This window comes from Ctenopharyngodon idella, chromosome 15 (assembly GCF_019924925.1).
Source record: "Ctenopharyngodon idella isolate HZGC_01 chromosome 15, HZGC01, whole genome shotgun sequence".
Lineage (NCBI taxonomy): Eukaryota > Metazoa > Chordata > Actinopteri > Cypriniformes > Xenocyprididae > Ctenopharyngodon > Ctenopharyngodon idella.
This window is the reverse complement of record NC_067234.1, coordinates 34,297,638-34,313,916: the sequence shown is the minus strand read 5'-3', so window position 1 is coordinate 34,313,916 and position 16,279 is coordinate 34,297,638. Positions and strand designations below refer to the sequence as shown.

The 16,279-nt window shown below is 35.8% G+C and overlaps 2 protein-coding genes across 28 annotated transcripts in view; both read left to right on the top strand.

The window, feature by feature from the left end:
- LOC127495722 (zinc finger protein 420-like) overlaps window positions 1–16,279 on the top strand; it is a 137,129-nt gene that overhangs the window by 52,247 nt on the left and 68,603 nt on the right. For 6 of the 27 annotated variants that reach the window (XM_051862823.1, XM_051862831.1, XM_051862822.1 and 3 more), the window contains exon 1: window positions 481–626. The exons of 11 other annotated variants lie outside the window; for them this stretch is intronic. Coding sequence is in view for 2 of the 16 variants with exons in the window: in XM_051862859.1 (XP_051718819.1) it covers window positions 3,505–3,589; window positions 3,800–4,824 (1,110 nt within the window). In the remaining 14 variants the exon portion in view is untranslated. Of the gene's footprint in view, window positions 1–480; window positions 627–3,340; window positions 3,590–3,799; window positions 5,031–8,009; window positions 8,105–15,682; window positions 15,813–16,279 lie in introns of those variants that run through there. 10 more of the 27 variants (XM_051862833.1, XM_051862828.1, XM_051862819.1 and 7 more) reach the window with 5 other exon arrangements.
- The window catches only part of LOC127495732 (gastrula zinc finger protein XlCGF7.1-like), a 100,168-nt gene that overhangs the window by 66,268 nt on the left and 17,621 nt on the right, over window positions 1–16,279 (top strand). The gene's annotated exons all lie outside the window — the stretch shown is intronic.

Here is a 16,279-nt window from a genome sequence, read left to right as displayed (position 1 = left end):
TAAACATTGCTTTATATAAAATAAATATTTAATTTAACATGTTGAACTCTAAAACTGCTAGAAAATCAAAGCCATAAATCTAAATAAGTTGTTCCAAATTTGAGGTTGAAATCTAAATAAAATTAGTTGATTGACAAAAAGTATTCAAAATACTAAACTTAAATGCATTTAAATACAAATTACATTTGATATTTTCAAAGTCTTTAAAATACAAAATATAAAAAAACAACATAAGCACACATCAATTGAAAATACGAGTAGAAAACATGATTTTGTGTGTGATTTGAATTCATTTTTCAGTTTTGTGCAATGTAATTTTAAATGTTTTTAAAGTTTTGATTTATGCTTATTTTTTTAGATTCATTTTTAAATTTTTGATTCACACTTAATATTTTTGATCTGCCTATTAGTGCTCCACACTCCAGTCCAATCGGTGGCGCTAATGAGCCGGCAAGTTGGTTTGCCAACCGCCTTTAAACATCAATAGTAGAAGAAAAAGAAGCAGCTAATAGTAGTACGCATTTGTTGTCACAGAGAGAAATGCTACTGGATTAATTACTTAAGGAATAATTATTAAATAACATATTGATGCATTCATGTGTGGTAAAAGGTCCCCAGCATGCCAGGTATGTAGCGCGGTTTTTTTAATTGAATCATGTTGCAAAACGGACCAAACTATAAAATTGACGTTGGATGTTCTACAGATAGTCTGCCGCGAAAAATGTCAATAGATTCTTATTGAAAATGTATAATTGTAAAAAAAAGGTACCCTATTTGAAAAGTATTAGAACACACATAGCGGTATATGTTTAACCCTCTAGCAGTGAGGAGCTAGCGTTTAGGCCAGGTAGGGACCGTCTACAAAGTACACGTGGAAGGAAAAAACGTGGGGATAAACAAACAAATAACAGATGGTTCTCTACATTAGTCACATCTTTCAAAACTAACAGCTCTTGCTCTTTTGTTTAATTTGGGGAAACTGCCATTTAATGCCACACTCTGTGTGTCTTTCTATATATATATATATATATATATATATATATATATATATATATATATATAAAATCTACAAAACAATCTTAAAGATTCCTAAAAACCAAGTCAAATCACCTTTATTTCTTACTGTCAAAGCAGCTTAACAGAAATAGCCAGAAAAATAATGTGTTAATATCAAAGTTCTTAAGTTATGACTCAAGTGCAAATTTACAAAAACACAGAGTCATTATTCAAATCAATTTTGTTCAATATTAATTTCATTTAGTTTAGTAAGTGTCAATGTTGCAACATTCAGTTGGGATACATCCTCAATTCAACAATAAAGCAGCACTATAAAGAACATTAGTGTCATTATTCAGCTCAGCTCAGTTCAGTCAGTACAATTATAGTGCAAAGTTAATCAATTATGTCCAAGCTTAATTCAGCTACAAGCAGCTCAGTGTCATTATTCAGTTCAATGTCAATTCAGTTCAGTTCAGTAACAGTGCTTGAGTCGAATACTCAAATCAACCGTCGAACCGTCGAATACTCAAAAAAACAAGAACAGAGGACGCATGAAAGTACCCGGATGTGTTCTTGATATCGAGGATGCATCGAATGCAGACTTGAGAGAATCGAACCGTTAAAAATCCCAGAAGACGCTGCGGGCGGTCGACATACTTATCCCTGCAAAGCTTTAAATTTCTCATTCTCACTTATGAGATTCCCGCTACAAGCTAGCAAATACGTGACGGCTCGTCAAAGTAAACATTTGTCCATTTGTTTTGCTTAATTTTAATGAAGTGATAACCTGAAGAAAGCCTGCAGTATTTTTATTGACATATAAAAAATAATCTTAACATCGACAAAGCATAGGTAACACAAAGGCTACTCGTTTTCATAAATACACTTTTTAAAATTATGAAAAATGTCTACTGGTTATATATGAGTTTGTTTGAGAATGAAGGCTAACACAATTTAATCCACAGCATGCACGTCTCAACATTATCCTATACTTTATGATATAGAACAGGACAGAAACCTTCACAAGTTATATCTGCATATCCTAGTGGCTAGTTCCTAGATCTAAGTCCTTAAAACTTTTCGGTACGAAAGCCCTTATGATTGACCGGTAGAAATTTGTCAACAGGTAGAGATTTTGGAATATGGTCTCTATCGCGGTTATGCTCACGTTACGCTGCTGTTCTGTATTGGTCACAAAAGCTTATCATTTACATGCGTTTTTAAGCATTGTGGTTTAAAAACAAGTGATTTTAAACCATTGAAGCACAATAAGCAGCGAAAGAGAACTCATTAACACTGCTCATAAAGCGCTTGAGTACTGAACTGAGTTCTTTTTGCCGCCTAATTGGGCTTCAGTGGTTAAATGCACATGCTTACATGTAGGGTCGGGCTGATAAATGATATATCAAATCACGATAAAATTGATGTCGATAACAATAATCTCTGGACATTTTTACTCAATATGGATTAATCTAACAGCCAATCACACTGCAGAAATAAACACGACAACAGCCAATCAGTTTTAGCTTGCATGTCAAAGTACACGCCCATTTCTTACTGCACATTGTAAGCTATACTCAACACGAGGAGAAAAAAAAATAGTAGAAGTGACAACGAAAGTAAAAGCGAAAGTGAAACTAACCTCGAGTTATCATCCAAAGATGATATTCTCGATTAAAAAGGTAGCATGAATTCAGTTATATACTCATTTGAACCTCAGTACATGGACCATTTATCCGCTCGGCTCAAAGTTCAGACAGCAGCGCGAGTGAGTTGATGCATTTACTCTCTGATTGGTCTCGGTCACTTGACCTCTAAACAGCCTTATGAGATCCAGTGTTTGGTTTTTTTTTTTATACATTTGCTTATGCAATTTATGTAGAATTTATTATTTCTGTTGTTTCTAAATGTGATTTCTAGGGCTACATCAAGCACGTCATTAGTATAAGACAAACTACAGGATCGTCACTTTATTTGATAATCACTTATTGATGTGTGTTTTTAATGTTTTACCCTTCAAGTTAAAGTACATAACTAGCTAAAGAAACCATACCTGCAAAATCATCTCTCTTTTGACATTGAAATACGCAAATCACATGATTAGTGCAGATCAGAGGAGTTTTTATTTGAATGTATATCTTAAGGGAAATGACTGTTTTCAGAAAAGTTTGCATCTTCTGTTTATCTTTCCTCAGTATGATGCCTAATAAAGTAGTGTTTATAAGTGCAGCGCTGCTTGTGTTCAGGAGTAACCGCTGTATTTCTGCTTTTCCATAAGACACCATATGTGTTTGCTGTACTAACCAGTATAAATTCAGTAACTTCTTTTTGATTTTTCCAGATCTGGTCCTGTGGGCGTCAGTATCACACAGTGATCACAGTTCACACCTGCAGTGAAGCTCCTCCCACAACAATTCACCAATAAATACTGGGAATATTCACATCATCCTACAAGAGAAGGACAAACTCCAGGTGTAGCAGCTGAAATCTGTGAGACTGTTAAAGATGGAGTTTATTAAAGAGGAGATTGAAGACATGAGTGATCCAGAACCATCCAGAATAAAACATGAAGATACTGAGGAACAAATAGGTTGGTGTCCATTCTTGATTCTTCATTATTGACTGCTGAGAAACATTAAAGTAACAAAGCTTCAGTTCACCAGATTTGGTGGCTGTGAAGAAATGAACAAATTAGAGATGTTAAATGCTACAGAAAATGCATCTAAATGGTCATAATCTTGAGTAGCTGTTGTCATCCACATCCACAACTTGTTTTAACCTCATAATATTTTCATTTTAGACTGGATGGAGGTGAAACCGCAAAAACATGAACTAAATGAAGCAGAGGAGGAAAAGCAGAGCATCAAAACTCAAGGAACAAAAGCTAAAAAGCCGTACACCTGCTCTCAGTGTGGAAAGAGTTTCAGACAAAAAGGACAACTAAAGACACACATAAGAATCCACACTGGAGAGAAACCGTTTACATGCACTCAGTGTGGAAAGAGTTTTTCACAATCATCTGGTCTCAGTAATCATCTGCATGTTCACTCTGGAGAAAAACCTTTTAAATGTGATCAGTGTGGTAAAGATTTTATTTCTTCATCACATCTAAAACAACACCTGAAAGTTCATTCAGATGAGAAGCCTTATGTGTGTTCTCTCTGTGGAAAGAGTATTTTATGGCTGCGTCATTTTAAACTGCACCAGAAAACACACAATGAAGTGAGAGATCATGTGTGTTTGGACTGTGGGAAGAGCTTTACAAGAGTTGACAATCTGAAACAGCACCAAAGAATTCATACTGGAGAAAAACCTTACAAGTGCTCATATTGTGACAAGAGTTTCTGTCGTTCTGAAAACCTGAAATCACATGAGCGACTTCATACTGGAGAGAAGCCGTACCACTGTACTCAGTGTGAGAAGAGTTTCAAATGTAAACATGATCTCAAATATCATCTGCGCATTCACTCTGGAGAAAAACCATATAACTGTGATCAGTGTGGTAAAGATTTCTTTTCATCATCACATCTAAAACAACACCTGAAGGTTCATTTAGATGAGAGGCCTCACTTGTGTTCTCTCTGTGGAACTAGTTTTTCAAGTCTTTATTATTTTAAACTGCATCAGAAAACACATACTGAAGTGAGAAATCATATATGTTGTGACTGTGGGAAGAGCTTTACTAAAGCTGGCTGTCTGAAACAGCACCAAAAAATTCATACTGGAGAAAAACCTTACAAGTGCTCATACTGTGAAAAAAGATTCACTCAATCTGCACACCTGAAAAAACATGAGCGACTTCATACTGGAGAGAAACCGAACTAATGTGGGAAGGATTTTAAACATTTGTCAAGCCTCTGAAAACATTTTTGCAGTTTCAATGTCAAATACATTCAAGTAAATTTGTGAGATAGAATATGGAGTTTATATCAAAAGCACAATATCAGTTTAATTTTGTGAATTTACTACAAAGACTTAAATGAGTTGAAGCTTCACCAGTCAACTGCAAATAAAGTCACTGTTTTAGTTGATTTCTGTCAGGATGGATTGTTTGCTAACTAGGTGTCCTTCTTCAATTAGATATATTCTTGTCATTTATTTAGTTTCTAAATTTACTATATTGTAGTATATGTAATTATGAAAATGAAACAGAAACAACATTTTGTCTTGATCAATCTGTTTAATGAACAAAGAGAATGAGTTATATAGTTTCAATCACATTATTGAGTTTAAAAACACTATCTTCTGTGATTAATATCTTTGGGATGTACATATTGTAAAATCAACTCAAATGATCAGGTCTTATATAATACAAAGAGGTAGAAGTTCATTTTTATTCTTCATTGTTAACTGCTTAGGAACAATTAAGGTTTTTCAAAGCAAAATTGGATTGGATCAACCTGATCCAGATACACATGGGGTCACTTTAAGTGTTTTTGAAGAGAAAGAAAACAGCATAAACAAACATCCCCTTCCATTCCATCACATTCTAGACAGATCTAATAGAACTAACTAATAGTAACTTATTAATATGTTTATTTTCGGCCATAGAGGTGATGGAGAAAAAGAGACAAACTGAGTGAAGTGGAGGAGAAAAGCGACTTGAACAATGTGAAAGGCACAGATCAGTAAAGAAAAAGTCTAGCAGTGTTTTTCAACATTGAAATTGTTAGGTATTAGAGGTAGAACATATAATTGGGTATTGGACTTTTTATATAAAAAAACATTTCAAGTTCCTTTATAATATAATGATTAGTGACGTCTTCAGTCAGGTAGAAAATAGTATGAGAAGAACGTTATACGCATTGTGCGAAGAGAGAGAACATACGGTTAATAACATTCAGACAGCAATAAACCAAGCTGAAGATTGGGCTTCTGATTATCGGTAGAAAAGACACAGGTTATATGTCTCTCAAAAAAGTAGCATATTCCAGTAGAGTTAACACTAGATGGCCAACCGTTAAATCAGGTGTCTGAAATCAAGTTCTTGGGTGTATGGCTGGATGAAAAATTAACATTCGGTATTTGTGTAGAGAATTTAGTGACCAAATGCAAGAAGACATTGAATGTAGTCTAGTGGGGATGTGAGCAGGGTGCAAGCTGTAACTCACTTATAAACTTATATTGTGTCCTTATAAAATCTGCAATAGGTGTATAGCATATGGGTCAGCATAAGGAGCACTTCTAAAGAAAATTGATGCAGTGCAAACTCAGGCACTTAGAATATGTTGTGGGGAGTTTAAAACATCCCCAAGCTGCAACTTTCCAAGTGGAAGTGGGTGAAATGCCTTTAACGGTGAGACGTCAACAGTTGTTAATGGTATACTGGGTAACATTAAAAGGGCATAAAGAAAAACATATGTATTTCACAAGTGCTGGGAACATATGCAAGGAAATAATCACAGTCTAGGATGGATATGTACGCAATTTAGCCCAATCAATGGGAATGGACCAGAGGAATTATAGCCAAACTGTGCCATTGCCTGCTATTCCACCATGGATGTTTCCAATGCCATATATAGACATGAGAAACTATCAGGAGAATTTGTTTTTTTAGCAATACATGGTAAAGAAGTATAAACACATGATGATAAAAAAAAATAAAAAAAAACGAGAGATGGGTGGCAATACCAGGAAAGGGAATTTGAATAAATAGAAGACCATCGGATAAATTACAGTTAAATGTTGGCAATATTAACTGCTTTATAGAGGGTGGAAAAGACAGGACGGACGAAGCATTGATATGCTCTGAATCTTCGTCAGCTTTAGCTAGTTTAAGGTCATTTCATTCAAAAAGTTGGCGAGATATATAATTATTTTTGTTTTGTTTTTACGTAAAATTAAGGTACAACCATTGCAGTCATGTGGACTATTTTAAAATTGTCTTTAGTACCTTTCTGGACCTTGAAAGTGGAGGTTAAATTGCTGTTTATGGACGAGTCAGATACCTCTTGGATTTCATCAAAAATATTGTGTTCTGAAGATGAACGAAGGTCTTACGTGTTTGGAACGACATGAGGATGACAACATTTTCATTTTTGGGTGAACTAATACTTTAATAAAGGTATTCAGGTTAAATTTATGTGGGTACATGTAGGGATTAAGGGAAATGAGATGGCAGATAAACTAGCAAAGATGGCATTATTGAAAGATAACAGAAATACAAATTAATATTAGCAACGCAGAAGTTAAAAGCATAATATGGGAGAAAATAAATCAAAGAAAGGTGGGACAGAGAGGAGAAAGGGAGACAGTTATTTCAAATTCAAAGAAATGTTAAAGGAGATGGGGTGGGAAGTGGGAAGAAATATTGATGACGAGGTTAAGGTTGGGACATTGTACACTAAATAAAACCCTTAAGATGATAGGAAAACGTCAGGATTGTGTGAGGGATGTCAAGAAGAGGAATCAGTAAAGCATATAATCATGACGTAGGAGATAGAGAGGTGATGAGAGAGCTGAGGGAGATAGAGATGCAGATGGGGCGCAGCACAGATCAGAGTGGCCTACTGATTACTTTTTTTTTAAGAGAATCAGGGGTTTTCAATAGGATTTGAAGTATTATTATAATATTAGTAGTGTATAGCAGAACAGAGTTAGTTATTTTGGAGAGTTAAATATAGTTTAAGGAGGTGGGGGAAGTTTGTTTGTGTGTGTGTGTGTGTGTGTGTGTGTGTGTGTGTGTGTGTGTGTGTGAGTGAGAGAGTGTAGACCAGGGGTGTCCAACCCTGTTCCTGGAGATCTACCTACCTGCAAAGTTTAGCTCCAACCCTGAAAATAAAACACACCTGAATCAGCTAATTAAGATCTTCAGGAGCACTTGATAATTACAGACAGGTGTGTTGAGCAGGGCTGGAGCTGAACTCTGCAGGAAGGTAAATCTCCAGGAATAGGGTTGGACTGTAGTAGACTGTTAAACTTATTATCTGATCCACACTCCAGAGCAGAAGGTGGCGGTAATGCACCAATAAGCTGGATGCCAACAGTCATAAAACAAGAAAGAAGAAATGGAGTAGTCTGCTTTTGTTGTCACGGAGAAAAAGGCTACTCTATTAATTACTTATTAGCCTAAATAACATCTGGATGCATTCATATGTGGTAAAAGGTCCCCTGCATGACAGGTATGTAGCGCTGTGATTTTAATTCAATCATGTTGCAAAACTGGAGTGTACTGTGAAAAAGTTGGTCTGATGTTGGATATTCTACAGATATTAAAAAATGTCAATAGATTCTTACGTGAATAATTATAATTGTATAATTGTGAAAAAGCCTTATTTTAAAGCATTAGAATGTAGAACTGAACACACATCGCGGTTTGTTTTAATCCTCAATGTGTTGCAACGCAAATACTCTCTATAGCAGTGAAGAGCTAGCGCTCAGGCCAGTTAGGGACCGTCTGCAAAGTACATGTGGGGGAAACCAGACGGTTCTCTACATTAGACACATTCAAAACTAACTGCTCTTTTGTTTCATTTGGGAAACACTGGCATTTAAATGCCACACTGATTTACCAAATACCTTTGCTCAGTTATCATGTATGAAAACATGTACACATTTTTTGTTAACTTTTTGATTTAACTATGTTTTGTTAAAGAAGAAATTTTTTTTAGCCCCATTTCTGTTCATACTGTAAATATACCTAATTTGATCACTTAGAAATCAAAACTCAATGTTTTGAGAAGCATTTTTAAAAATATTTTATAGGCTAACAATTATTCTGTCATAATTGTATAATCATAATAATTTAGTATTTTTTTAAAATAGTTTTGAATTAAGTGTTTGCTTTTGCAAGCGCCGGTGTGGCGTTTTGCATGTTGTGTGGATTTGTTTATAGAAATGGAGCCATAGTTTCAGAAATTGCAAGCAATTAAAAAAAAAACCCTGTAAAATAACATCATCTCTTACTGATTCATAGAGAGTTTTGATATTGGTTTTGTCATGTTACTGATTCCTAGAAACCAAATCAAATCACCTTTATTTCTTAATGTCAAAGCAGCTTCACAGTAATAGTGAGAATAATAATGTTAATATCTAAGTTCTTCAGTTATGAATTCAGCTGTAAAGCAGCTCTAAAAAGACAATAGAGTCATTATTCAACTCAGTTTGTTTCAATATTAATTCAGTTTAGTTCAGTAAGAATCAATACCTATGTTTCCATCACCCTGTTTTCATGCACATTTTGAAGTATTGCATCAGAACCGAGTGATGGAAACGAAGACCATATTTATTTTAAATGAATTTATGTATTTCTTCACATTTCAGCAGCATGTGCTGGGTTTTAGTTTTCTGAATAAAACCAACATCTACACACTCTTTAGACTTGAGATGTATTTTACATAAATTTATTAGCACATTTAAATCTCAATAACATGTTTTTCAGCATCACTTATAGTAGTAAATCCAACTGAAAGTACTTCTTTAGTATCTTGTATTAAGACGCACTCTTTGGATTTGGGATTGAATTGTACCCATATGTATGTTTAAGAATCCGTTCAATAGTGCTCAAAATGCTAGAGGGAATTGCTGGTATCGTCACATTTTTTAAATTTCAGTATCGAATTGGTACTGTTGGAAATCTCAGAAGCGAAGACCAGGAGACTTGGATGTATCTTCAACAGGATTCTTTATTTAGAACACGTGCTGTTGGTTGCTGCAGTCATCAAGTCTAACTAAGGCAGTGTACATTGTAGTTTATATACATTTTAGGGGGCAGTGCTTAGGGATAGAGACAAAGCACCTGGCTGATGACCTTAAACAAAGCAGGCAAATGAAGTATTCAGGTATAGGAACCCCACCTTAGTATTTCATGTGATGTTATGTCAGGATGCAGGATCAGCAGATTTTAAACAGATTCTTAAATTTGTAATCCCATAATACTGAATAGGTACTTTGACAACAATCAGTTGGTTCAAAATGCCAATTCAACAATAAAGCAGCACTATTCAGTTCAGTTCAGTTTTAATTCAGTACATTGAATTATAGTGCAAAGTTAATCAATCAATTATGTCTAAGCTTAATTCAGCTACAAGCAGCTCTACAGAAGGCAACATTAGCTATGTTTCCATCCTCCTAGTTCTATGCGCATTTTACTTATGCGCTCAAATGAGTAGGATAAATTTTTTTGTATGCGACAAGAAAACATGCGCATAAACTACGATGGAAAAACTTTTACCGAATAAATTCCTTGATGCGCATCAAAAAAGACATGTGACTTTGCAATGTAACAGCATAACTGAATCAACCAGCGGACCGATCTCGTTGCACAGCATCTGAAATGCTGTTTTTGGTAATTCTGTAATGTCTGAGCAAAGTCTGTCGTTAAAGTGGTTCGGTTTAATTCCCTCCCAGAAGCACCTCACACAAATACCAGGCATCTGAATGCAAGATAAACCCAAACCATCACTGACTGTGGAAACTTTACACTGGACCTCAAGCAACGTGGATTGTGTGCCTCTCCTCTCTTCCTCCAGACTCTGGGACCCTGATTTCCAAAGGAGATGCAAAATTTACTTTCATCAGAGAACATAACTTTGGACCACTCAGCAGCAGTCCAGTCCTTTTTGTCTTTAGCCCAGGCGAGACGCTTCTGACGCTGTCTGTTGTTCAAGAGTGGCTTGACACAAGGACTGCGACAGCTGAAACCCATGTCTTGCATACGTCTGTGCGTAGTGGTTCTTGAAGCACTGACTCCAGCTGCAGTCCACTCTTTGAATCTCCCCCACGTTTTTGAATGGGTTTTGTTTCACAATCCTCTCCAGGGTGCGGTTATCCCTATTGCTTGTACACTTTTTTTCTACCACATCTTTTCCTTCTCTTCGCCTCTCTATTAATGTGCTTGGACACAGAGCTCTGTGAACAGCCAGCCTCTTTTGCAATGACCTTTTGTGTCTTGCCCTCCTTGTGCAAGGTGTCAATGGTCATCTTTTGGACAACTGTCAAGTCAGCAGTCTTCCCCATGATTGTGTAGCCTACAGAACTAGACTGAGAGACCATCTAAAGGCCTTTGCAGGTGTTTTGAGTTAATTAGCTGATTAGAGTGTGGCACCAGGTGTCTTCAATATTGAAACTTTTCACAATATTCTAATTTTCTGAGATACTGAATTTGGGATTTTCCTTAGTTGTCAGTTATACACCGTTTGGTGTCCGATGTGCACTGTAAGTGGTAGACTAATCACAACAGACTGGGCCATCTGACCAATCAGAGCAAAGCAGGCTCATAGAAAGGAGGGGCTTAGAGACGCAGAAACTTCAAACAAACTGTTTTCAGACTCTTTGAGAAATGAGGTGATTAAAGTGTTAAACCTATTGCAGGAGACTCCCAAACAAAACGAAGAACCTTTAAAATGGCGTTAATGGGGCACTTTAAAGTAATTCAGTATAAATTCAGTAACTTGTCTTTGATTTTTCCAGATGTGGTCCTGTGGGCGTCAGTATCACACAGTGATCACAGTTCACACCTGCAGTGAAGCTCCTCCCACAACAATTCACCAATAAATACTGGGAATATTCACATCATCCTACAAGAGAAGGACAAACTCCAGGTGTAGCAGCTGAAATCTGTGTGACTGTTAAAGATGGAGTTTATTAAAGAGGAGATTGAAGACATGAGTGATCCAGAACCATCCAGAATAAAACATGAAGATACTGAGGAACAAATAGGTTGGTGTCCATTCTTGATTCTTCATTGTTGACTGCTGAGAAACCTTAAAGTCCCCCTTTGGTGAAAATCAAGTTTTTAATGTTGTTTATATGTCTATGTGGTGTTTTTATTGTGCCTTAAGACAAACCATGTGCAAATTCATTAGTCAACACCATTGCAGAGTATTTTCTCCTTAAAACAGTGAACCAACACAGTTTAAAATCACCCGTTCTCTACATCTCAAACATGTTGTAACCAATCCCATCAATGTGCAGGTGGGCTTTAGCATAACATTAATGATGCTGTGAAGCTCAAGAGAAGCCAGGTTATCCTGGTATATTTTTCCGTTATATGAAAAATTGGGTACATTTAGCAATATAGCAGGTGAATTGTGTATATGATATAATTTACTGTTATGATGAACTATATGTCTTTCTGCACTGACTTCTTGAGTTATTCAAAGCGTTTCTAAGGATGCTGATTACTAGAAGGCAGCTGTCTGACTATGAGATTGTCAACGGGAACATGGTTTGTGTAACATTAGCATATTATTAGATGTTTGATAACGTAGTCGAGCCAAAGGCTAATCATATCAATTACTGTTATGTGTCGGAAATAGAGAGCAATACTGAATCAGTTTCCAGTTTAAACATATATGGCTGAATTAAGCCAGTATTTCGACTTGTCATCGTGTAGCGTTTACTACAGTAAAGTTGACCATGCGGATCAGGTATTCCTAGCTTGTGTGATTTAGTAGAGGCGGGGACCAATTTGCATATTCATGGATCCATGTATACTAAAAGAAGCAAGGGTGTAGAGTTACATTCAAGCTATTTTAAGGCATGAATTTATTTTCACAAGAAAAAACTTTTAAATATATAATCTTGGTGACCAAAGATGAGTTTTAAGGGATAAAATTATTGACTACAGGGGGACTTTAAGGTAACAAAGCTTCATTTCAACAGAATTGGTGGCTGTGAACTAATAAGCAAAATAGAGACAATAAGTTAACCAAAAAATGCATCTAAATGCTTATAATCTTCAATAGCTGTTGTCATCCACATTTTAATTAACAAGAAAATTACAGAACTAACACATCAAAGATCTGATGCTTGATACTCTGTTGCTTTCTTCTGTTAAATCAGAGTTTTAACCACATAATATTTTCATTTCAGACTGGATGGAGATGAAACCGCAAAAACATGAACTGAATGAAGCAGAGGAGGAAAAGCAGAGCATCAAAACTCAAAGAACAAAAGATAATAAGCCGCACACCTGCTCTCAGTGTGGAAAGAGTTTCAGTGTAAAAGGAAACCTTAAGATACACATGAGAATTCACACTGGAGAAAAACCGTATACATGCACTCAGTGTGGAAAGAGTTTTTCTCAAGCATCAGGTCTCAGAATTCATCTGCTCCATCACTCTGGAGAAAAACCATTCAACTGTGATCAGTGTGGTAAAGATTTTAATTCATCATCAAATCTAAAACACCACCTAAAAGTTCATTCAGATGAGAGGCCTTATGTGTGTTTCTTCTGTGGAAAGAGTTTTTCAGGGCTTTATAGTTTTAAACAGCACCAGAAAACACATAATGAAGTGAAAGATCATGTGTGTTGTGACTGTGGGAAGAGCTTTACTAGAGCTGACTGTCTGAAACTGCACCAAAGAATTCATACTGGAGAAAAACCTTACAAGTGCTCATATTGTGACAAGAGTTTCACTGATTCAGGATCCCTGAAATCACATGAGCGACTTCATACTGGAGAGAAGCCGTACCACTGTACTCAGTGTGAGAAGAGTTTTTCTCAAGCAACAGCTCTCAGAATTCATCTGCGCATTCACTCTGGAGAAAAGCCATTTAACTGTGATCAGTGTGATAAAAAGTTTATTTCATCATCACATTTAAAAAAACACCTAAACGTTCATTTAGATGAGAAGCCTTATGTGTGTTCTCTCTGTGGAAAGGGTTTTTCATGGCTGAACAATTTTAAACTGCACCAGAAAACACATAATGAAGTGAGAGATCATGTGTGTTTGGACTGTGGGAAGAGCTTTAATAGAGCTGGCAATCTGAAACAGCACCAAAGAATTCATACTGGAGAAAAACCTTATAAGTGCTCATATTGTGACAAGAGTTTCAATCATTCTGGATCCCTGAAATTACATGAACGAGTTCATACTGGAGAGAAGCCGCACCACTGTACTCAGTGTGAGAAGAGTTTTAACCGTTTATCAAGCCTTCACACTCATATAAAAATATGTTGCAAGTGAGCAACATTTGTTTTCATGTTAAATACATTCAAGTAAATAGTGTGAGATAAAATTTGGAGTTTGTCCTAAAAGCACAATATCTTTTTGCCATATTGGTATAAAAAAATGCTTGGGAAAACTTTTAAGACTTAAAAGTTAAAGTCATTGTTGTAGTTTATTTCCTTCAGGATGGATTGTGTGTAAATAGGTCTTTCTTGAATTAGATAAATTCATGTCATTTTCTTATTTACTGAGTGTACTAAAATGTCTTCTGATAGTACTTGTAATTTGAGAAATAAAACAGAAACAACATCTTGTCTGGTGCGTGTTTGTTTTGACAACTTGTTTTATCGTTGTTTTATGTTTCTCCTTTCTCCCCCCTTTTTTCTTTTACATGATGTTGAAATATTTAGAAGGCAATGAAGGAAATATGAAATTGTGGGATTACAAAATTAAGAATTAGTTTTAGATCTGCTGATCCTACATCCTGACATAACATCACAACAAACTGAGGTGAAGTACATTGTATTTAGCATTTTAAACAGTCTCGCAACACTCTGTATATACGTCAACTTAGTTTTAATACAGAGTTTGGGCTTAGTTCACCCCAGAATGAAAGTTCTGCCCTCAAGTTCATTCAGATGAGAGGCCTTATGTGTGTAGGAAAGTTTTTCATGGCTGCGTCAAATTAAAGGGTTAGTTCACCCCCAAAAAATAAATTCTGTCATTAATTACTCACCCTCGTGTTGTTACAAACCCGTGAGACCTTTGTTCAATCACTCAATCCCAAATTAAAATATTTTTGATGAAATCTGAGAGCTCTCTGACTCGTCCATAGACAGCAATTTAACCACCACTTTCAAGGTCCAGAAAGGTACTAAAGATATAGCAAAAATAGTCCACGTGACTACAGTGGTTCAACCTTAATGTTATGAAGTGACGAGAATAATTTTTCTGTGCAAAAACAAAACAAAAATATCGACTTTATTAAATAATTTTTTCTCTTCCCTGTCAGTCTCGTACCCAGTTGACGCAGTGAACACAGTTCAGCGCTTCCGTGTTACAGTCCGAACGCAGACTCTTTATTGGCCGGCTCCTGCGTCAGCTTCACACGCATGCGTCACATGAACAGCATCAGCCAATACTGAGCCAGCAATCTGACGTAGAACCTGGAAGCGCTGAAGGTAAACTGCATAAGAGAATACATACAAAAAGTATTCTCGTCACATCATAAAATTAAGGTTCAACCACTGCAGTCACGTGGACTATTTTAAAGATGTCTTTAGTACCTTTCTGGACCATGAAAGTGGTGGTTAAATTGCTGTTTATGGATGAGTCAGATACCTCTCAGATTTCATCAAAAATATCTTAATTTATGTGCATTCCAGCGCATTGTAGGGATTAAGGGAAATGAGATGGCAGATAAACTAGCAAAGATGGCAATATTGAAAGATAACATAGAAATGCAAATTAATATTAGTAAAGCAGAAGTTAAAAGCATAATATGGGAGAAAATAAATCAAAGAAAGGTGGGACAGAGAGGAGAAAGGGAGACAGTTATTTCAAATTCAAAGAAATGTTAAAGGAGATAGGGTGGGAAGTGGGAAGTGGGAAGAAATATTGATGACGAGGTTAAGGTTAAGACATTGTACACTAAATAAAACCCTTAAGATGACAGGAAAACATCAGACAGGATTGTAGTAGTCTGTAGTAGACTGTTAAACTTATTATCTGATCCACACTCCAGAGCAGAAGGTGGCGGTAATGCACCAATAAGCTGGATGCCAACAGTCGTAAAACAAAGAAGAAACAGATTAGTCTGCTTTTGTTGTCACGGAGAAAAAAGCTAGTCGATTAATTACTTATTAGCCTAAATAACATCTGGATGCATTCATATGTGGTAAAAGGTCTCCTGCATGACAGGTATGTAGCGCTGTGATTTTAATTCAATCATGTTGCAAAACTGGAGTGTACTGTGAAAAAGTTGGTCTGACGTTGGATATTCTATAGATATTAAAAAAAATTTCAATAAATTCTTAAGTAAATAATTATAATTGTGAAAAAACCTTATTTGAAAGTATTGAATGTAGAACTGAACACACATCGCGGTTTGTTTTAATCCTCTACATTAGACACATCATTAAAAACTAACTGCTCTTTTGTTTCATTTGGGAAACACTGCCATTTAAATGCCACACTGATTTACCAAATACCTTCGCTCAGTTATCATGTGTGAAAACACTTACACATAATTTGTTAACTTGATTTAACTATGTTTTGAGAAAGAAAGAAATATTTTTTAGCCCCTTGCATTTCTGTTTATACTGTAAATATACCTAATTTGATCACTTAGAAATCAGAACTCAATATTTTGAAGCATTTTTAAAAAT